At 41.8% G+C, this 18,563-nt stretch overlaps 2 protein-coding genes and 1 long non-coding RNA gene across 4 annotated transcripts in view; 2 read left to right on the forward strand and 1 right to left on the reverse strand.

The window, feature by feature from the left end:
* UBAC2 (UBA domain containing 2) overlaps positions 1-18,563 on the forward strand; it is a 170,704-nt gene that overhangs the window by 84,100 nt on the left and 68,041 nt on the right. The window lies entirely within an intron of this gene.
* On the reverse strand, positions 1,283-18,164 carry LOC120883334 (G-protein coupled receptor 183). Of its 2 annotated transcripts, XM_040267398.1 has the most exons (3): positions 15,756-18,164; positions 8,103-8,247; positions 1,283-2,926 (listed from the first exon to the last, which is right to left on the reverse strand). In XM_040267398.1, the coding sequence occupies exon 3, from the start codon at positions 2,894-2,896 to the stop codon at positions 1,826-1,828; it is 1,071 nt and encodes a 356-aa protein (XP_040123332.1). In that variant the 5' UTR covers positions 2,897-2,926; positions 8,103-8,247; positions 15,756-18,164; the 3' UTR covers positions 1,283-1,825. The 2 variants fall into 2 exon arrangements, with proteins under 2 accessions (XP_040123332.1, XP_040123333.1); XM_040267399.1 differs by lacking the exon at positions 8,103-8,247.
* LOC120883337 lies at positions 5,689-6,685 on the forward strand. Its single transcript, XR_005725741.1, has 2 exons — positions 5,689-5,984; positions 6,024-6,685. It is a non-coding gene; the product is annotated as an uncharacterized LOC120883337 (long non-coding RNA).

Consider the following 18,563-nt stretch of genomic DNA (forward strand, 5'->3'; position numbering starts at 1 on the left):
TGTGCTGGAACACAGTCATACAACTTGTAAAGATGCTCTGAAATTCAGGAAGCTTTTGTTTCTAGTTTTCATTTAGCGACTCTCACAGTGGTTTCTCTTTGGGAATCAAACTCAAACGTCTACATAAGTGCCACCTTGCATAAAATGTAGTCTTTTGCCCTTTTTCTTCTTCACTTGGAAAAGTTTATAGATGAAGGAAAAACCCTAAGTTCCTGGCTTCTATCCATGCGGTCATCTATCTCCATAAGGTGTCACAAAGACCAGTGGCTGTTTTTACAATGGCTTTAAGCTATCTGTGAAATTAACACAATACAAATCTGAAAGTACACAGTAAATGGTATTGAATTGACCATTAAGATTAGTTTTCTTACAGGATAAAATCTGGAAGTGAGTAAGGTAAAGCTTCAAAAGAAAATATTTCCAGGATATAAAGCCTAATAAAAATTTTAAGTATGATCCATCATATACCATTTCATTTCTTTAGTTGAGTTATCAAATGTGGAGTCATTGCTAACATAGGTACTATCTTGAGGTAGTTGAGGGATCCACTAAGGCATATCTGAGCTGGCAGATGGATTACTGTACTTGGGGAGGCCATGCTACTTGTAAAGAAAGTGTTAAGTCGCTCAGTCATGTCCGACTCTGTGCAGCCCCATGGACAGAGGAGCCTGGTGGGCTACTGTCCATGGGATTCTCCAGGCAAGAATACTGGAGTGGGTTGCCGTTCTCTTCTCCAGGGAATCTTCCTGACCCAGGAATCGAAGCCAGGTTATACAGAGGTATTTCTATTTGGTCACAAGAGTCAGACCATGACTTAGTGACTAAACAATGATAATGTTGTAAAGAATCCTGGTGACTTTTGAAGTTCATGATTTTCCATTTTACTCTCCATCTTAATAAGGCAAGCCACAATTACACCCCCACTGCTCATCCTCTGTACCCTTCCTGGTAACCAACCCACTGAAACACAGATACAGCGTACTGCCAACTTCTGTATAAATAAGATACCATCCCCTAGGGACCCAAGAAAAGCCAAGCCTATTTGCATACATATATATTTTTTTAACTCTCAAGAAGCATTTAGCAAGTGGACCCGCTTTCCATATGAGATCCTTGTCATGTTCCTGGGCAGTGGCCCTTGAACCCTGTGCTGGCTGCTTGGGAAGAGCTTTCATTGCCTTCATCACCATCATCATCATAAAGCTTTGCTCCAAAATCTGCCTACTGCTAGTTTCCTCTTCCCTGTAACTTTTGCTGAAAGTTCACAGTGAGCATTGAAGGACATACTCATAATTTTGTAGCATCTAGCTCTTTATTCAAAAACAAGTTTCTTGACATGAAAATTTATGACTCAGAAAAAAAAAAAGGGTTATTACCGAGGAGGTAAAGTCTAAGATTGAAAGAAACATGAATTGAAATGTACAAAAAAAAAAAAACAGAGAGAGAAAGGGAATATTACAATATTAACATTTCTACACTGGCAATATACAATTTTGATAGTCTTTTTTCTTTTTTTGAATTATTGGTGAGGAACATTAATGATTTAGTTTTTTGTTAACACAAAACTTTTCTTTTTACACTGAGACTTATTAAAATACCCTCCCTTTTAAAGGTATACTATTTCATTTACAAATGAGAATTTTGCTGAATGTTGTTCTTGAGTATAAAATATATCAGTTTACTTCCAAGTTGGAGGTGAGAAATAGTGCCCAGTGAAAGGAATTCAAAAGAATCCGAATTGGAAGTCTAACACTTGTTATAAGAACAGTCTTGCAAAGTTCAACATACAGTCTACTTTGATATAAATCCAAGACTCCTTTCCTTTTTACTTTCCATTTAAAGACTTGGAATGTATCATCATTTGAGTTTCTGTCATTTCACGTGAGTTTTCTTCAGGGGCTGACCTCACAGCGCTGGAAATTGATACACTGACTTGACGTTTCAACATCTTCATGACCTTTCTCTTGTACCCTTTACATGCAAAAAAATATATAAAAGGGTCCATGCAGCAGTTGAAGTTCATCAGACATACTGTAAAGTGCAGAGATATCTGGAATGAATGTCTTTGGCTACATTCCAGGAGACCAGGAAGACGAAGCTTCTTGATCATGTGTTGAATAATTGCAACATGATAAGGCGTGAAGCATACAACAAACACAACAATTATAAAAATAATTGTGTTGAGAGCCTTTTTGTTGACCCCAGATTTCTCAGTTAGTGGGTTTTGTTTGGCAGTTTTAAAGAGCTTGCAACAGATTTGAGAATAGCAGATAAGAATAATGACAAGCGGAAGTACGTATCCTATGAAACAGGCACCAAGCAGAATCCAGGGGAGGGATTTGGTTTCCTCAAAGTTTGGATATTCCATGCACGTAGTCCTTTCAGCCTCCTGTTTTGACATAGGGTTTATGAGTAGCGGGAGTGTTTGAGCAAATACCAGAATCCAGACAAATATGCAGATGCATTTTGCGTGTTCAATTCTTTTTATCTTATTGTACCGCAGGGGGTGCACCACAGCAAAGAATCGGTCAATGCTCAGGCAGGTCATGAAGTTCACACCTGCGTACGTGTTGATGTAAAACACAAGAGCAGTTATCCTACACAGGGCATCGCCGATTCTCCAGTCAAAGCCCAAGGCGTAGTAGGCTATCCGTGTAGGCAGAGCCGTAGTAAAAAGTATATCCGAAATCACCAAATTGGTTGAATATAGAGTGGTCGAGTTGATTTTTTTCCTGTTTTGAATAATGACAATCAAGGCCAGTAAGTTTCCCACAAGCCCAATTATGAAGACGACGCTGTAATGCAGCGGCATGAGGATCCTGGCTGTCTGGTGGTGGGCATAGAGATCACAGTCGCTTTCCAGAGAAGCTGCAGAGGGTGTAGTAAAATTGTCCATTTTTATATCCGTCAGTGGTGTTCAGGGTCTCTAAAAAACCAAGAAGGGCATGTTTTATTAAAAGCATTCTCTTAAATCTCCTGCATTGGCAGGCAGGTTCTTCACCACTAGTGCCACCAATTGGTGGGATACAACTAAAAGTTCTGATTATAGGGAAATTTATAGCTTTAAAGACAAACATTAAAATAAAGACTGACAATCAAAAAAAAAAAATTGCAGCATTTTTAGGGACTTCCAGTGGTTAAGACCTGGAGCTTCAGTGTAGGGAGCACAGGTTCCATTCCTGGTTGAGGGACTAAGATCCCACATGTTGAGCAGTGAAGCCAAAAAAAAAAATTTTTTTTTAATTTTAAAAGTTTTAAAATATAAATAAAACAGAAAGCATATTTAACTAAAAGTGATATAAACTAACTCCTTGAGATCTAACTTAAAATATCAAAATTTTTATAATTTTCAAAAATCTGTATGTAATGTAGTTACATACTATATTGTAACAGGAGGAGCAGACACTGAAATTTAAGTTTTTACTCTTAAAATTTGGTCCCTTTGGCAAAGCTCTGGCAAAGGAAATAGAACCACTTAAATAGGGCAAATGTATTTTTGTGACAAGGGAATGCACTAACTTTTTAGGCAGAAATTTCCCCTTTGTTTTTTTGGATCATTATCTGGTAAAGAGTAAAATCACGTAAAGCACCCCACACTTCAGAAAACGTAAAACTTTGCTTTTAAATTGAATATCAGTTGGACTTTTTTTTTTTTTGTCAAAGGCATATCACTGCCAGGAAATGAAATCAGTCACACATTTATGTAGTGAAATACGAACTTACCACAGTGGTCTGATTTGTGTTAACCCAAAAATTATGAGAAACAAGCTAAGGCCTTTGTTCGGAACTGAAAGTTAGGTTTTCTTTAAGAAAAGAAGAAGAAGAAAACCATGACCAGGACAACCATGACAAAAACAGCAACAAAAAAAAAAAGAAGAAAAAGAAACAAAAAGAGAAAGAAAAAAGTGTTTTGAGGGGAGAATTTTAAATTAGCGTTAAAGTGTATCATTCTGCAGGTGACCCACTGATGTGTGCAGTGTGCATTCTCTCGTGTGCAAACTACACACGTGGTATTCTGTGTTCTGTTTTGTTCATTTACTGTGTTCATGTATCAGGGTAGTCTGTGTCTTGCTTTGTCATATGTGGAGATCTTATTTAGACATTTAATACGTATTCTGAAGTGTTCCAGCGGTAATGCATAATTTGCTTCCCTACGCCCTTGATGAATACCTGATTACCCCTTTTCTTACTATAAGTAATGACTAAGATGGAGAGTGAAAAACTCCTACAATAAAAATCCATATATGAGGATGAACTTCGATAAAACTAAAAAACAGCAGAGCAATGAATTCCATGAAGATTTTTCTCTTTTTATGGCCATGCTACATGGCATGTGGGATCTTAGTTCCCCGACCAGAGATTGAACTCGAGCCCCCCTACATTGGAAGTGCAGAAACTTAACCACTGGACTGCCAGGAAAGTCCTCTATAAAGTTATTTTTAGAAGGAAAATAATTTCGTGGTAGGTCTCTATGCATAAAATCTCATCTGAAAGTCACTGTAATTGAGGGAGAAGTCGATATATCTAGTAATGATGGTACTGTATGTTAAAGGGAAGAACTCTGTTTCTAGCCTTATCAAAACACTGACTGTTGCTGCTGCTGCTGCTAAGTCGTGTCAGTCGTGTCCGACTCTGTGCGACCCCATAGACGGCAGCCCACCAGGCTCCCCCGTCCCTGGGATTCTCCAGGCAAGAAAACACTGACTAGACATCTGCATCTCCAACTGCTGTATTAAATGAAGTGGAAGCTCTGTAACAGTCTTAAAATAGCGATACCGACAGAACAAGGAGGTTCTGAGAGGACTGTACTAATGTCATAGGTGTGTGTTACCTACAGTGTTGATAGGTTAGTCATGAAATATAGGACTACAACCTGAAGCAAATGGGAGCAAAAAAGGAAAGAGAACTTTGTATTAATCAAGGGAAGACAGAAAGGAGACTCTGGGAAAAAGCAAAGGATGAAAGTGGCAGGTAGAAAAAACAAAATAAGAAGAAAGGAAATGTGTCACAATAAATTTAAATACGTTGACCTGGAAAAGTGTTAGTCATGTCCGACTCTTTGAGACCCCGTAAACTGTAGCCTGCCAGGCTCTTCTGTCCATGGGATTCTCCAGGCAAGAATACTAGAGTAGAATTTGGTGTATGACTCAGGGAACTCAAACCAGGGCTCTGTGACAACTAGAGGGGTGGGATAGGGAGGGAGGTGGGAGGGAGGGAATACACACACACACACACACACACACACACACACACACCTGTGGCTGATTCATGTTGTTGTATGGCAGAAACCAACACAACATTGTAAAGCGATTATCCTTCAATTAAAAATAAATTAAAAAAAAAATACTGGAGTGGTAGCTATTCCCTTCTCCAGCAGATCTTCCTGACCCAGGAGATCGAACCAGGTCTCCTGTATTGTAGGCAAATTGTTTACCATCTGAGCCACCAGAGAAGCCCCAAAAAGTTGAAAGTGAAAGTGTTAGTCGCTCAGTCGTGTCTGACTCTTTGTGACCCTGTGGATTATAGCCCACCAGGCTCCTCTGTCCATGGAATTCTCCAGGCAAAAATACTGGAGTAAGTAGCCATTCCCTTCTCCAGGGGATCTTCCTGACCCAGGGAATCAAACTCTAGTCTCTTGCATTGCAGGCACATTCTTTACCATCTGAGCCACCGTTGAACTCACCTCTTAAAAGACAGAGACTATCAGTTTGGATTTTTTAAAATCCAGCCATATACTGGTAGCTCAGTGGTAAAGAATCCACCAATGGAAAGCTAGACTAGCAATATTAACATCAGAAAAAAATAGAATTCAAAGCACAATCAATATTAATAGAAACAAAAAAATTCACTACGCAAGTTCAAAGGAATAGTTCAAGGACATAAAAATAATCATGAATTTTACATGTAACAGCAAAATTTGACAGAATTTAAAGGAGAAATTGTCAAATCCACAGCTGTAATGGGAGAATTTAACACATTTTTATGTGTTAAACTAAAAATAGTTAGTTTAACTATAGACTAAGTGACTATGATAGGTAAAAAGGAGAAGATTAACCCAACAGGACTTAAATGCTAGCAGAATTTGTGCTTAAAGCACATTGGAATTCTTTGCAAGTTTGACCTTCTACTCGGTTATGAGACCGTGTCTCCAAAGTCTCAGAATATCATTAGCAGGCAGCTCACATTCCTTGTGAGTAAGGACTTCCCTGGTGGCTCAGGTGGTGAAGAATCCACCTGCAGTGCAGGAGACCTGGGTTCAATCCCTGGATCAGGAAGATCCCCTGGGGAAGAAAATGGCAACCCACTCCAGTATTCTTGCCTGGAGAATCCCATGGACAGAGGAGCCTGGCGGGCTACAATCCATGGGTCGAAAAGAGTCAGACACGACTAAGTGACTAACACAACATAGCACAATAGCAGCTCACATTGCCTGTGAGTAGTACAGTACGACTAAACTAGAAATCAAAAATAAGTGAAAGAACCAGTTTGGACTCTAGAAATATATTTTTCTAAAATAAAAAAGAAAGAAATATATTTTTCTAAGGAACTTATGAGTTAAGAAATCACAATGCAGATTTTGAAGTTCTTACAACTAAAGGACAAAAATATTATAAAACGGTAGAGTGGAGCGCAGCTAAAGAGTTAACCCAAGATTGATGCAAAGCCTTGAAGGCATTTATTTCTTAAAAAACTGAAAGTAGCTAAGTTAAATATATAGCTCAAGAAGCTAGAAAAGAACTGAGTTTACCCCCACCCCCAAAATAGAAGAAAATAATAAAAAATAAATGGAGTTATTGATGAATTAGAACTCTAAACAAAACCCCCCCAGTAAGTATGGGGTTTATATTTTGTGTGTTTTGGTGGCGGGGGGGGGGGTGGAATGGAGTGATTCTCGAAGGGGAAATTGTGTAATTGCAATTATGAAATAAAAACAGAAGAAACTTTATCCATTAGTATGAAAAGCAACTTTGCAGAAACTGAGTCTGGACATAGAGAGGTAGAAATTCCAGGCACGGGTTGCAGGAACAGGCATCAAGAGCTACTTTCAGTTTTTGAATTTTTGTGAAAAAATTTTTTCTGAAAATCTCAACATTTAAATTTTATTTTGAGGAATCTTCCAAAGCAGGTTCCTGGGAACTGCCTTTGAAATACAAGATGGGGAAAAAACACAACACTGTGGAGTCTTCTGATTCTCCATATGAATAATAATGGTTGTAGAGGTTAGGAAAGTTACCCTGACTCTGAGAGTGTGTCACTGCCCCCCAGTTGCAAAAGCATGGCCAACAGCTTCACTGAGTGAAATACAGCATCCAGTAGCTGAAACACACAAGGCAATGTTTTCAGAATATTTTATCCTAAGGAAAAGATGTTTAAAACAGTGTCAAATTTTAAGTGTGAAAGTTTGCAACCAAATCAGACGTCCATCATTAGGGAATTTGTTAGTTTATGGCCCTATAGTGGAATATGACAGGATACGGCCACTGAAAATGGCTACATAGATGCCTGTTTCCAGACAGGGAATGGTGTTAAGTAGGGAAAGTGGATTCCACATCAGGCCACTTTGGAAAGAAGAAAAGCAGCTGTTTACACACACATCTGTGTGTGGATACAGAGGCTAGCACATCATTTTGTACAAGTAAATTTTGAGTTCCATTCATATCTTCTCAATTTTAACACCAAACATGAATTAACTTATGAAATGAGTAAATAGGTAAATACTTTCTTTTAATGTGAGTAAAAATTTACAATTCAGCTCTTCTTGCCAAAGCTTGCCCTCTGACCTGCGTTTCAGAGCTCGCCCAAGTGTTCTTTATTCAGATTCAGGCCTGAGTTGTTGCTGGGTGCCTACCTTAAGTCCGATCTGGAAGACCCCTCCCAGCCGCCCTGGCAGCCAGGTGTGGCCAGCACCTGCCTACTCTGCCCTCGAGGTGACCCCTCTCAGAGAGGGTGGAGGACGAGCTGGATTCTTCTCCCTCCCCCACTGGCTTCCAGCCTCCTACCCCGTCCAGCGCGCTCGGCAGGGGCAGCCGCGCTCCATGCCGCCTCTCAAGAACCGAGAGTCTGTGGTTTCAGGGTGGTCAAGGCGTCAGGGCCATCCTCACCTGTGCACAGACAGCCGGGGCACACGTGGCCTAGCCGCCCCAAAGCGGGCGGCCAGTTCTTCCAGCAGAAGCCGTTCCAGGAGAGGCGCCTTCCCAGGTCGAGGCCAGGCCGGTGGATGCTGCGTCATAGAGCCCTGAGGGGAGACTGCAGAGAGGCCCCGTCCTGAGTCAGAGAAAGGCCCTTGCACAAGGCGGACATGCACGTGCCCTGACCCAGGGGCTCTCGGGTAAAGGGTAAATGTGGGCTGTTTCGGAATGTGTACGTTTGGCTCTTTAGCATCCTCTGGGAAGGTCGATTCTATCGGTCAGCAGCTCTAGTATTACAGTACCTTTGGTGGTGTTTACCCAGTGTTATTATTAATGCTATAGTTTTAGTTCATTTTATCTTTTTCAAATTGAGAGAAAAATCCTTTCATAGGAACTGTTATCCTGTTTCTGTATCAGGCAATCGGGCAATCCCAATTTGTTATCATATTCCCTCAGAAACCCTATTTTGTCCCTTCCTTTAATCCTTTTAGGATCAGGATTACTTTCCTGAACCTCGACTTACTCCATGCTTTTATTCAGGAAAAATGGCTTCCTAGTGCCCCCTCCATCCTCCAGATTCTGAAAATTCAGACATGATACCTTTTAATGTCGGAGGACCTAAACCTGGTAACAAATGAATGTTGGGAATGTGCTCTTGTCCGAATGAGGTGTTATATCATTGACACACCTGGGTTCTGCTTGCTCTTTCCATTACAGTGCTCCTTTATCCACTTTTGCATTGCAAATTCCCCTTTTAACTGTTTCTAATCCTTCCTCTTTTAGTCATAACCAAATCGTTCCTTTCTTTACCTCTTTGTTTATTTTAGACTGAATTTTAAAAACATTTTTCATAATTGTTAAGACAACAGCATCTCACGTGTTATTGAGGTTAGATATACTGAGTTGTACTTGAAAGTCTTATGGCTTGTCCTTTTATTTCCTTGAGAAAAGCACAAAGAAGTGCTTACTCTAAATCTTTTTTCCTTAGAGTACTTGAACCTCTATTAGTTACAATTTCATTGTGAAGCTTTCTGATGAAAAGACGCGCCATGTTGCTAAGCTGTCCCCTGTGCCTTACACCTGAAAGGATGAGGGTCGCAAGCCTTGCCGTGAGGGCGCAGATGTACCTGGGCTGTGGGAAGTGTGTGTCCTTATTCAGTTTCCACCCAAGGAGCCACAGGGCAGCCATCTGTGCCAGGCCTCTGAAAGTTTTTCTTAATAAGCAAAGGAGGCTGTCTCAGTTTTGTCTCTGTCACTCAATATCAATCCTTTTAACTTTACTGTTATCCTAACATATAACAGCAAGTTCTTCCACAGCAAAACATGAATATCCTCCAAAGTATTTTCACTTACATTTTTGGGAGTGGGCCTGTGGGGGGGGGGCCTGTGTGTGTGGTTTTCTGTAGATTGATTTCCTTACTAATTAGAATGGCGAGCGTTTCTTAAGACACTATCATCTCATTTTTGCATAACCGGACATGTTGACATGAACTGTCGAGTTCTTTCTAGCCACAGAAAGGAAAAAATAAAAAGCCCCCTCAAAACTCATTTATTAGTATTTCAGAAAACTGTCCAAGAGCTAATGTGGTTTGTACTCTAGAAATATTTACCCTGGATACCAACTTGGAGGCAGTTGTGATTTTTTTTCACAGGGTACTGATACATACTTTCTGCAATCTCAGCTTACTTGCTTGGTTAATTATTGTCTTAGCTTTTATTTGTGGCAGAAGCAGAATAAAATCTTCATTATATTCAAAGATCTAGTAAATGCTAGAATACTGCCTTTTAGAGTTTAGCTCTAAGATTCCTGAAATGTCACCTTTACCCCTAGTACGTATTTGCTTAATAATCATCAACACTTAAAATGAGAAGGGCTTAATCTTGTAGTAATTTTGTTTAATTTCAGGCCTTAGCAATGAACCAAATGGGTCAAAGCATGCTGACAGTATCGTTGCTAAGAGGTGACTTCTCTGAGGTGAAGTCTGCTCAGGACCGTGTTCACACGTCGAGATGGTCTGAGTCAAAGTGCCCACAGTGGCCTGCACCAGAGAGGAAGTTCCTGGAGCACGCTCTCAAAAACAACCCAGGGAGCCCCAGAGTGGACGTGCAGATGCAAGTGATATTTGTCTGTTGTTAAATGATGTGTGCTGTCTGATCCGATTCTTTGATTTCTGTTGATACACTGTCCTATGGTTATTTTGTTGAAGAGGGCTAAGATGGAGGAAAGATTTCTAAGTGGGGGAAAAGAAAGTCCCTGGGAAAGGACTGGGCAGAGAAAGGCTGCGGACTCAAAGAAACAAGGATTCTGTCTCCTGGAGAAACAGACGAGCACAAATCTTTCAGGACAGCAGGCTGAGGCTGTTCGGCACCTCTGAGGACAAACACTCGGGCTTCCCAGGTGGCGCTAGTGGTAGAGAATCTGCCTGCCATGCAGGGGACACAAGAGACGTGGGCTCAGTCCCTGGGTCAGGAAGACCCCTGGAGGAGGGCGTGGCCACCGACTCCAGTACTCTTGCCTGGAGAATCCCATGGACAGAGGAGCCTGGCGGGCTGCAGTCCATGGGGCCGCAGAGTCAGACAGGACTGAAGCAACTTAGCATGCATGACGACAAACACACTCCATGGAAGAAAGCAATCACTGTTGCTTTCTCCAGTTACCCTATTTTTATACGTATTTGTCAGGGGCTTGGACTAGCTTCAGGGTGAGAAACCACTTGAGCAGCTGTGTGTCCCCACTGCCCTGCAAAATTTAGTCATGAGTCACGTCTGCCTCTTTTGCAACCCTGTGGACTATAGCCCGCCAGGCTCCTCTGTCCATGGGATTTCCCAGGCAAGAACACTGGAGTGGGTTGTCATGCCCTCCTCAACGGAATCTTCGTGACCCAGGGTTCGAACCTGCATCTCCTGCATTAGCAGGCAGATTCTTTACCACTGAACCATGAGGGAAGCCCACCTTGCAAAATAGGAGTCTGAGAGTCATTCCTGATTGTCATTCTGATTGTGGAAAGAGCCCCAAGGCACGGCCAGGCCCTGAAGCACACAGGCCCAACCTTGCTTCCCTCCGCAGGCGTGGCCAGGTGCCTGTTCCAGGCCACTCTGAACCACTGTGATAGTCAGCCCACACCCGATAACCTAGTCAAAGAAATCTTCCTATGCTCTCGGTTTCGTTCCCCCCACCCCACCCCCCAACCAACTTTGAGTCCTGAGTTGGTAGCTGTGTCCAAGATTGATTCTGGGGGAGGATATACAGGGAACACCGTCCAGAAAGCAGGCTGATGGCTGCCTCCATGTCTCCGAGGAAAACCCCCCCAGCCCGCAATGCGCCGGAGTGTGTATGTCAGGAGTCTTGTCATCTGCAATCAGTGTGTCTGAGGTCAGCTCTCCTCCCTGCCTCCTGGGGAGCTCGCTTGCTTTCTCTGGTCTGTGGAAGGGTGAACCTGCGGCTGACCCCAGGACACGGTCTGGTCCTGACTGCCTCCCGGTAGGTCTGCCCAGGGTCAGGTACAGGCCAGTGCTTGGGCTGCATCTTCAGAAACAAAAAACACCCCAGCACTGGCTGGTCTGTCCTTTCCTCTTTGTGCCTCCGTGGTGTCCTGAACCCCATGGAGACGCTGCACCTTCTGTAAATACCTAAGTCGGAGCTGATGGGAAAGTGAAGGAACTGATGGGGAAGTGAAAGGTGCCTGACCTGTGTTACCTGCTTAAACACCCACTTGCACGTTTGGGGTTTTATATAGTCTGGCTATTTTTCTTTCACCTTTCACTGATTATTTATTCCTCCTGTGGCTTTTTGGTAACTTGAATACTGACTCGAATGATATGAAGGTCTTCAGAGATGAAGACAGAAGGAGGTGGTAGCACTGAGGACTCGAAATATGTGGCATATTGTTTAGGGACCGGAAGAAAAAAAATTCCCACCCTGATATGCTTTCCAGTATAAGGAAGACAAAGACCATTTCTGTGTGGCATGATTGGACCTATATGCAAGATAATCAATTGCATAAATATATGTATATAAATATATAAAGACTCCTTATAAAGAAGGGCTGATATTAACCTTTATCCCCTGAATCCAAAATGTTTTCAGAAATAATAGGTACCTTTTCTCCTTAAAGTCTGAGGGAGTTTGAAATTTTGTATTTCATCTCTATTATCTCATGGACATTAGTCAGAAACGTTACACATCCTTATTTTATGGATAAAGGGAATCCCTGAGAGATTAGATCTCTCGCTCAGGGGTCCTCCTTGCAGGACAGGTGCCAAGTCAGGGGCCAAGCAGGCGCCCTGCCAGCCAGTGGTTCCTGGGCCTTCAGCCTGCTGAGCCCCTCCCCCCTGCGCCCTCCCTGCGCCCGTCTGTCTGTCCGCCTGGGTGCCTGCGGCTGCCTCTGCTCTGCCAGCCTCGGCCACCCTCTCTTCTCTCTGCAGCTGTAGTTGCAGCCCGCGACGGCTCGCACAGTGCCTTCTGGCCCCAGGCAGACTGCTCGCTGTCTGTGGTGACACACAATTTCCTTCGTGATGGGGCCCCGCTTCCCTCTGAGCTGGATCTCTGGCCATCTTCCCTCCCGTGACCTCGAGCTCGGGCCCTGCTGGAATGGCTGCTGATACCCTGCTCTCTCACAGCTCTCTTCCTTTCTGGTCCTCTTCCTTCTCTCTCGCTCCTCCTTGGCCCGGCCTGCATCCTCCAGTCCTGCTCTCTTTCCTCAGGCCTTTGTTCAGAATCGGCTGCCCCTGGAGGCTTCCCTGACTCGTCCTGCACTCTCCTTCCTCGGCCCCGCCCGCCCTGCAGACTGGCAGCATGGGTGCCCTCGCCAGGGCCCTGCGCCCTGGACTGGCATCTCTGCTGCTTTCTTGTTTTGTTTCGTTTTTCCTGTTTCCTGCTAACCTGTGAGTCCTGAGAGTGGGGGCTGTGTTGTTAATTTGGTGTTCTCTCCAGCCGGCCCATCACTGGTGCTCAGTAAATACCCATTACGGAGTAGCAGAGTCCCAGCTTTCTTGAACCTCAGTCAGAGTTTCTTTATTAGACTACAGGGTGTGTTTGATGAATAAAAGTAGCCAGTAGTATGCAGCATAGATTGCATCCCAGGCAGTGCCCGGGGCTCCCTAGGTATATTCACTGCCTGACTCTCACAAAGCTTTCCCCAATCTGTTGCCAGTGGTGAAACCAAGGAACAGAGCGCTTACGAGTCTTGCCTCAAGACACAGCTGTTAAGTGTCAGGATTTACTCCCGGCAGATCAGCTCCAGGAATGACATTCAGTGTAATACATTTTAGCCCCCGCTCCTATTTCCAGCCTGATCTGATGTTACTGGTAGGAAACAAGTAAAATAGGAAGACATTTCAGAACTTTTAACACATACCAGCTCATACACCTGCCTGAACCAGAGGGAAGAGAAGGTCTGGGGAGATGGGACAAGAGAGGGAAGGAGAAGAATAAGTTGCTATCAATAAGGAGTTCATTAATTTATTTGTAGCATATTTTAGTGCAAGTAAAAGTTTCATAAATGAATTTAGACTTTACTGGCTTAAACAGGATGTCTGTGAAAACAGTTTGGATTGAAATTTCCACCAAGAGAAGGTGAATACCTAGGATGGCTCTTACGCTTGTTAAGTATTTGCAGATATTTAACAGAATATTTTTATTCCTCTGTTACAGCTTTCCAGATACCACAAGGATCTTTGTCACCTCTGTTGTTTTTCAGGGGATTAGCATGTTAGGTATTTCATCTGCCATTGAATCCCTGTGTTTTACAAACTTCTTGGGAGGCTGGGAAGCTATATGGACTGGGGGATACTACACATCCTTAGCATATACACAACCAGGACCTTTTAGCAGCTGCAGGAGGCCCTTAACCGTAGCAGAGAGACTGCTGTCCCTACCAAACTCCTTTACTGGGTGGGGAGCTCTTTTTTCAGTTGTAAACTTTTAAAGGATTCCGATTTTATCTCATTTTATCCCCTAGAATGTGTCAAATCTGGCCAGCTGCAGATAGCTAATCAATGCCTATGGATAGCATAAATGAATAAAAAGTCATAGTGACCTGAGTTGATATTTATTCCATTAAATGACTGGTCATGTTACTGAGAAGCTCTCAGAAGCCTGTTGAAACTAATTTATCAAAGGCATTCCCACCACTCACACGATATGTGAGCCTAGTGAGTGAGGATGCTTTCTGGAGCCGTGTGCTCTTTGCAGCGTCATGTCCAAGAACTACAATTAACCCCCCAAGAGAAAACATGCACTGAAATCCTAGCAGATGCAAAGTCCAGCCAGCAGCACAGTTAGGTGTATAGACATCCATAGACTCAGTCTCCATGTGAAATATTCTCTAAAGATCTCAAAACAAGTTCAAGAAGAAAATGCCCACAGAAGTGGTAGGGCGGGGAAACTTTGCCTATTGGATTCATCCTTCAACGGGTTAATGGGCAGAGGGAGGAGAGACCAAGGCTAGCAGGCAGTTTTCCAGTGCTTTCTATGACAACCAATATTATATAGCACTTATTATGACACCCAAGGACTGGGCAGTATGGTTACTCCCCATTTTACAAGTGAGGCAGATGAAACCCAAGAAGCAACATGTCCAGGGTCACGCAACTGGTAAATAAGAGAGCCCAAGCCGGACTCCAGAGCCCATGCTCTTAACCACTATCCTATATCATACTTAGAGCAAGACCCTCCCCCTCAAAAAGCACACCCTCCTTTAGAGGAAGTCTCTGCACAGCTTTCATGTTACTACGAGTTTCTGTCACCTCCGTTCCCAACCTGGACATAAATATTGGCAGTTCACTGCACCTAGTTCATTGTTTTGTGATATTTTTTATGCATACAGAAGTTCTAGGAAGAAAATACTGAGCTGTGTTTAGCCTTTCTGATCTTCAGATAAACATATAGCAAAAAAGCGCTGTTCCTTTTTCACTTATTAGATTAACAGTTTATATTTAGAATTAAAACACTCATGTTGTCAGAGAAGCAGTGAAGCCCAGACTGTCTGCCACTGGTGGGAGAGTAAATATTTCTGTAAACTGAAAAAGATCAATTTTAATTAAAGTTCTTTTTTTTTTTTTTTTTTAATGTGTACCCTTTGCTCCAGGAATTTGACTATTGAGATTCTATCATGAGAAATAATAGAAAGTATAAAAGTAGAGAAGTAACAGAAATACAGGAAAGACTTTTATGTACATAGATCCCTGGTCAAACAGTAACAGGTACTAACTTTACAATTGTGCTGAATAATTTCATCATAGTACATTTATGTGTAGAAATGCTCCATTCTACAATAACTTTGTTCTTTTCCTTCATAAAGTATCCTGAAATACTGGCAGTATTTGCTGATTACTTGATACTATCTTTTGTAATTGTGAGTTCGCACAGAAATACAAAGTAAGCCCTATTTTTTTTGGCAAAGGTATTTCTGGCCCGATTCGCTGCCTTCACCTAGCTTAATATCAGCTTATTAGAACTGCCAGTCATCAGAGAGTCTCAACTGTATTAATGATAAGATTTCTGATGTTAGAAATGTTTATAGCTTTTTGTTAAAAAAATTCTTTACTTTAAACCTTAACTAGACTTTCAAAGTTTTTCTTAACTTACAAGAATTTGTTGAAAAAAGCAAAATATCTGTTACTTACCTCTCAGTGCCTTGTTGGGGCCCCTGTGTGGCAGCAGTCAGTATTCGCCCAAACTGAAGTAGGTTAACCCTGGCATGTTGTTTTAAGGGAGATTACCAGACATCCTTTTATGGTGGTGGCTTTTTTTTTTCTGTCACCCTGTGACTGAGCATAGTAGTGAACAGTTAGCCTCATGTGTGCGTGTGCACTTTTTTTTTAATGGGAAGTGAAATTTTTCTGTTAGTGATTTTTTTTTTTTAGAAAAGGGTTATCCAAAAACCCCTTGGAATTTATGAGTTGTTGATATCTATGGAACTTTATAAATTTTTCTGTAAAGATTTAAGTTAAAAAAAATTCTTTGGAAGAGACTGAAGAAATAAACCTTAACCAGGGGGAGCAAAAAAGGAATATAGCTACTGATGATGTGTATCCATATTACGTGTGAAGTATGAGTGTTAACATGTTTTAAGGGAAAAATGTCAATTTTGCCAATTCTGTCTGGAAACTTGGTTCAGGGAGTAGTTTACTCATTCTGTGTCTTATCAGCAGCTTAATGAGAAAGAAATAGAAGTTTCTGTGGTGAGTGGAGGAAAATGCTCTTTTGCATGTGTATAATGATTAGTTGGTGTTTTTAGGCAGGAGACCAACCGACTGGATCAGTGACTGCATGAACCCATGTTAACAAGGGAGGGGTTGAAGATTCTAGCATCTTACAGCTAGAATCACCTGTTATGCACACAGACCTGTGCTGTTCCCCTTCAAGTTTTAATCAACTCAGTTTAAACCAACAGTGTCACATGGATATAAAAATGCAAACTGATTTACAGGCTAAATTAATGGAAATAGAGCTCTCAGAATATGAGAGATGATCTGGTCATTCTCAGTGAGCTCAAGAAACTGCATTTTGCCAAGGCATGGATGACCTAGAGCCTGCCCGGGAGGTGCAGGCTCTGGGTCCCAGGTCTCAGGAGAAAAGATTGAATGAACTGAGAATGTCCAGGCTTGGCGGGGATGTGATCATTATCTTCATGATCATGGTAAAGGGTTTGGGTTGCATGTGTCACTCTTCCTAACTCCAGAGGGTAAAAGGAGACAGCTCTCCAATCAGAACAGGAAAGCAGTCCTCGAAAGTTGGGATCATTTAAAAAAAAAGGGCATACATTGTTTTTGTGTGCTCAGTCATGTCCAGCTCTTCTGTAACCCCATGACTCTAGCCCGCCAGGCTCCTCTGTCCATGGGCTTTCCCAGGCGAGGATACTGGGGTGGGTTGCCATTTCTTTCTCTTGGGGATCTTCCCGACCCAGGGATCGAACTGGAGTCTCCTGCTTTGGCAGGAGGGTTCTTTACCACTGAGCCACCTGGGAGATCCATCTCTTCTATAGGTGCTTGCATAAACCAGCTGTCTGTTTGAAGGGATGTTGCTGAGAGAATTGAATCATTTGGTAGGGATTTGTGACTCTGCCCTCAGAGACCCTTCCACTCCAGGATTCTGTCAAAGTGCTGAGGACTTTTAGCCTCTCAGTGTATTATTCCATTGAGGTTATTATAAGCTCTACCGTGCTGAAGATGCGTAGAGAAACGTTGTCAAACAGAGGAGTAACGCTCACCTAAGTTCTTTGGGACTCCATGCCACTATGTAAAATAAAAGTACTGAACTAAATGATCACCAAGGTAACTCCTAGTATAAAAATTCTCTGAGGGGGAAATACAGAGATTTTATGATTTGATTGGTCAGTGTGATAAACTTTTACAGAACTAGTTCCTTTAAAACGGTTTGAAGACTCCTTTAGACCATGAAATTTTTGAACCTTGTTTAATGTCCCTGGATATGTTCCATTGTCTCCTGGTTTAGAGTCTGTGGGAACTTGAATAGAATCTGTATCCTGTTGTTGTGTGAAATTGTATTGATCTTAATTATGTTGAGTTGTTCATAGTGCTTTTCAGATCTGCTATATCCTTCTACTTTTCTGTCTATTCACTCTATTAATTTCTGAGAGTTTGATGTTTAAACTACAACCAAAAATCGTAATTTTTCAAACTATATGTAACTTTGTTCTGTATTTTCCAAATCTCTTGTAAATATGTTATCATGCTTCATAATTTAAAAAATAAAAAAGAAAAGGAAAAAGAAAAAAAATTGAATCAAAAAGCCTTGAAGAAGACACTGTTGAGAAGTTTTTCAATTTGTTGAAAAGCCATTCTGGTGGGGTTTTTGTCTTTTAATTTTCAAAATAATTTTTGTTAAGTAAAGCATTTTTATTTTATGATATCCAGGTAAAGTAAATGTTCTAGCAAACTGGATCTCCCCTCTTTTTGGTATTAGAGTAGTCACATGTATAAAGAAGAGGTGACAGGGTAATTGTCCTTTGAGATGCTGTTGATGTTTACTATCAGATAGTTTCATGAGTTCACAAGCCTTATTTTTATTGTTGAAAGTTGCCAGGATTTCTTTAGTTGTACTATAAAAGTGGAGTCCCTGTCCTTTTTCCATAGAAAATGTAAGATGGACATTTGTGACTGACCTGAGTGCTTCTGTTTCATTTGTTCTGTCAAGCATAGTTGTGAGTATATAGGAGATACTCAACAAATGTGAGTGACATTAGTGAATGAATCCCTTATATCGTGTATTCCTTTCTGTGCTTCAGCCCTGTATGCTTAAGCCACATAGGACTTCCAGAAGTTAGCTGTTCTCAATATGAAAAGGTCAAGCTGAGTTACTGTTGACAGTATAAAGAACAAATGTTGTTGTAAAATAAGGAAAAGAGAAAGACTGGTCAGTGACTAATAACACTCAGTGTGTATAGAAATAGCAGTGGAAATTTTCTACAG

This window comes from Oryx dammah, unplaced genomic scaffold (assembly GCF_014754425.2).
Source record: "Oryx dammah isolate SB20612 unplaced genomic scaffold, SCBI_Odam_1.1 HiC_scaffold_24, whole genome shotgun sequence".
Classification (NCBI taxonomy): Eukaryota; Metazoa; Chordata; class Mammalia; order Artiodactyla; family Bovidae; genus Oryx; species Oryx dammah.

What these genes read in the sequence shown, in the direction of transcription:
- LOC120883334 (XM_040267399.1), bottom strand. Translation starts at nt 2,896, where the DNA reads ATGGACAATTTTACTACACCCTCTGCAGCTTCTCTGGAAAGCGACTGT.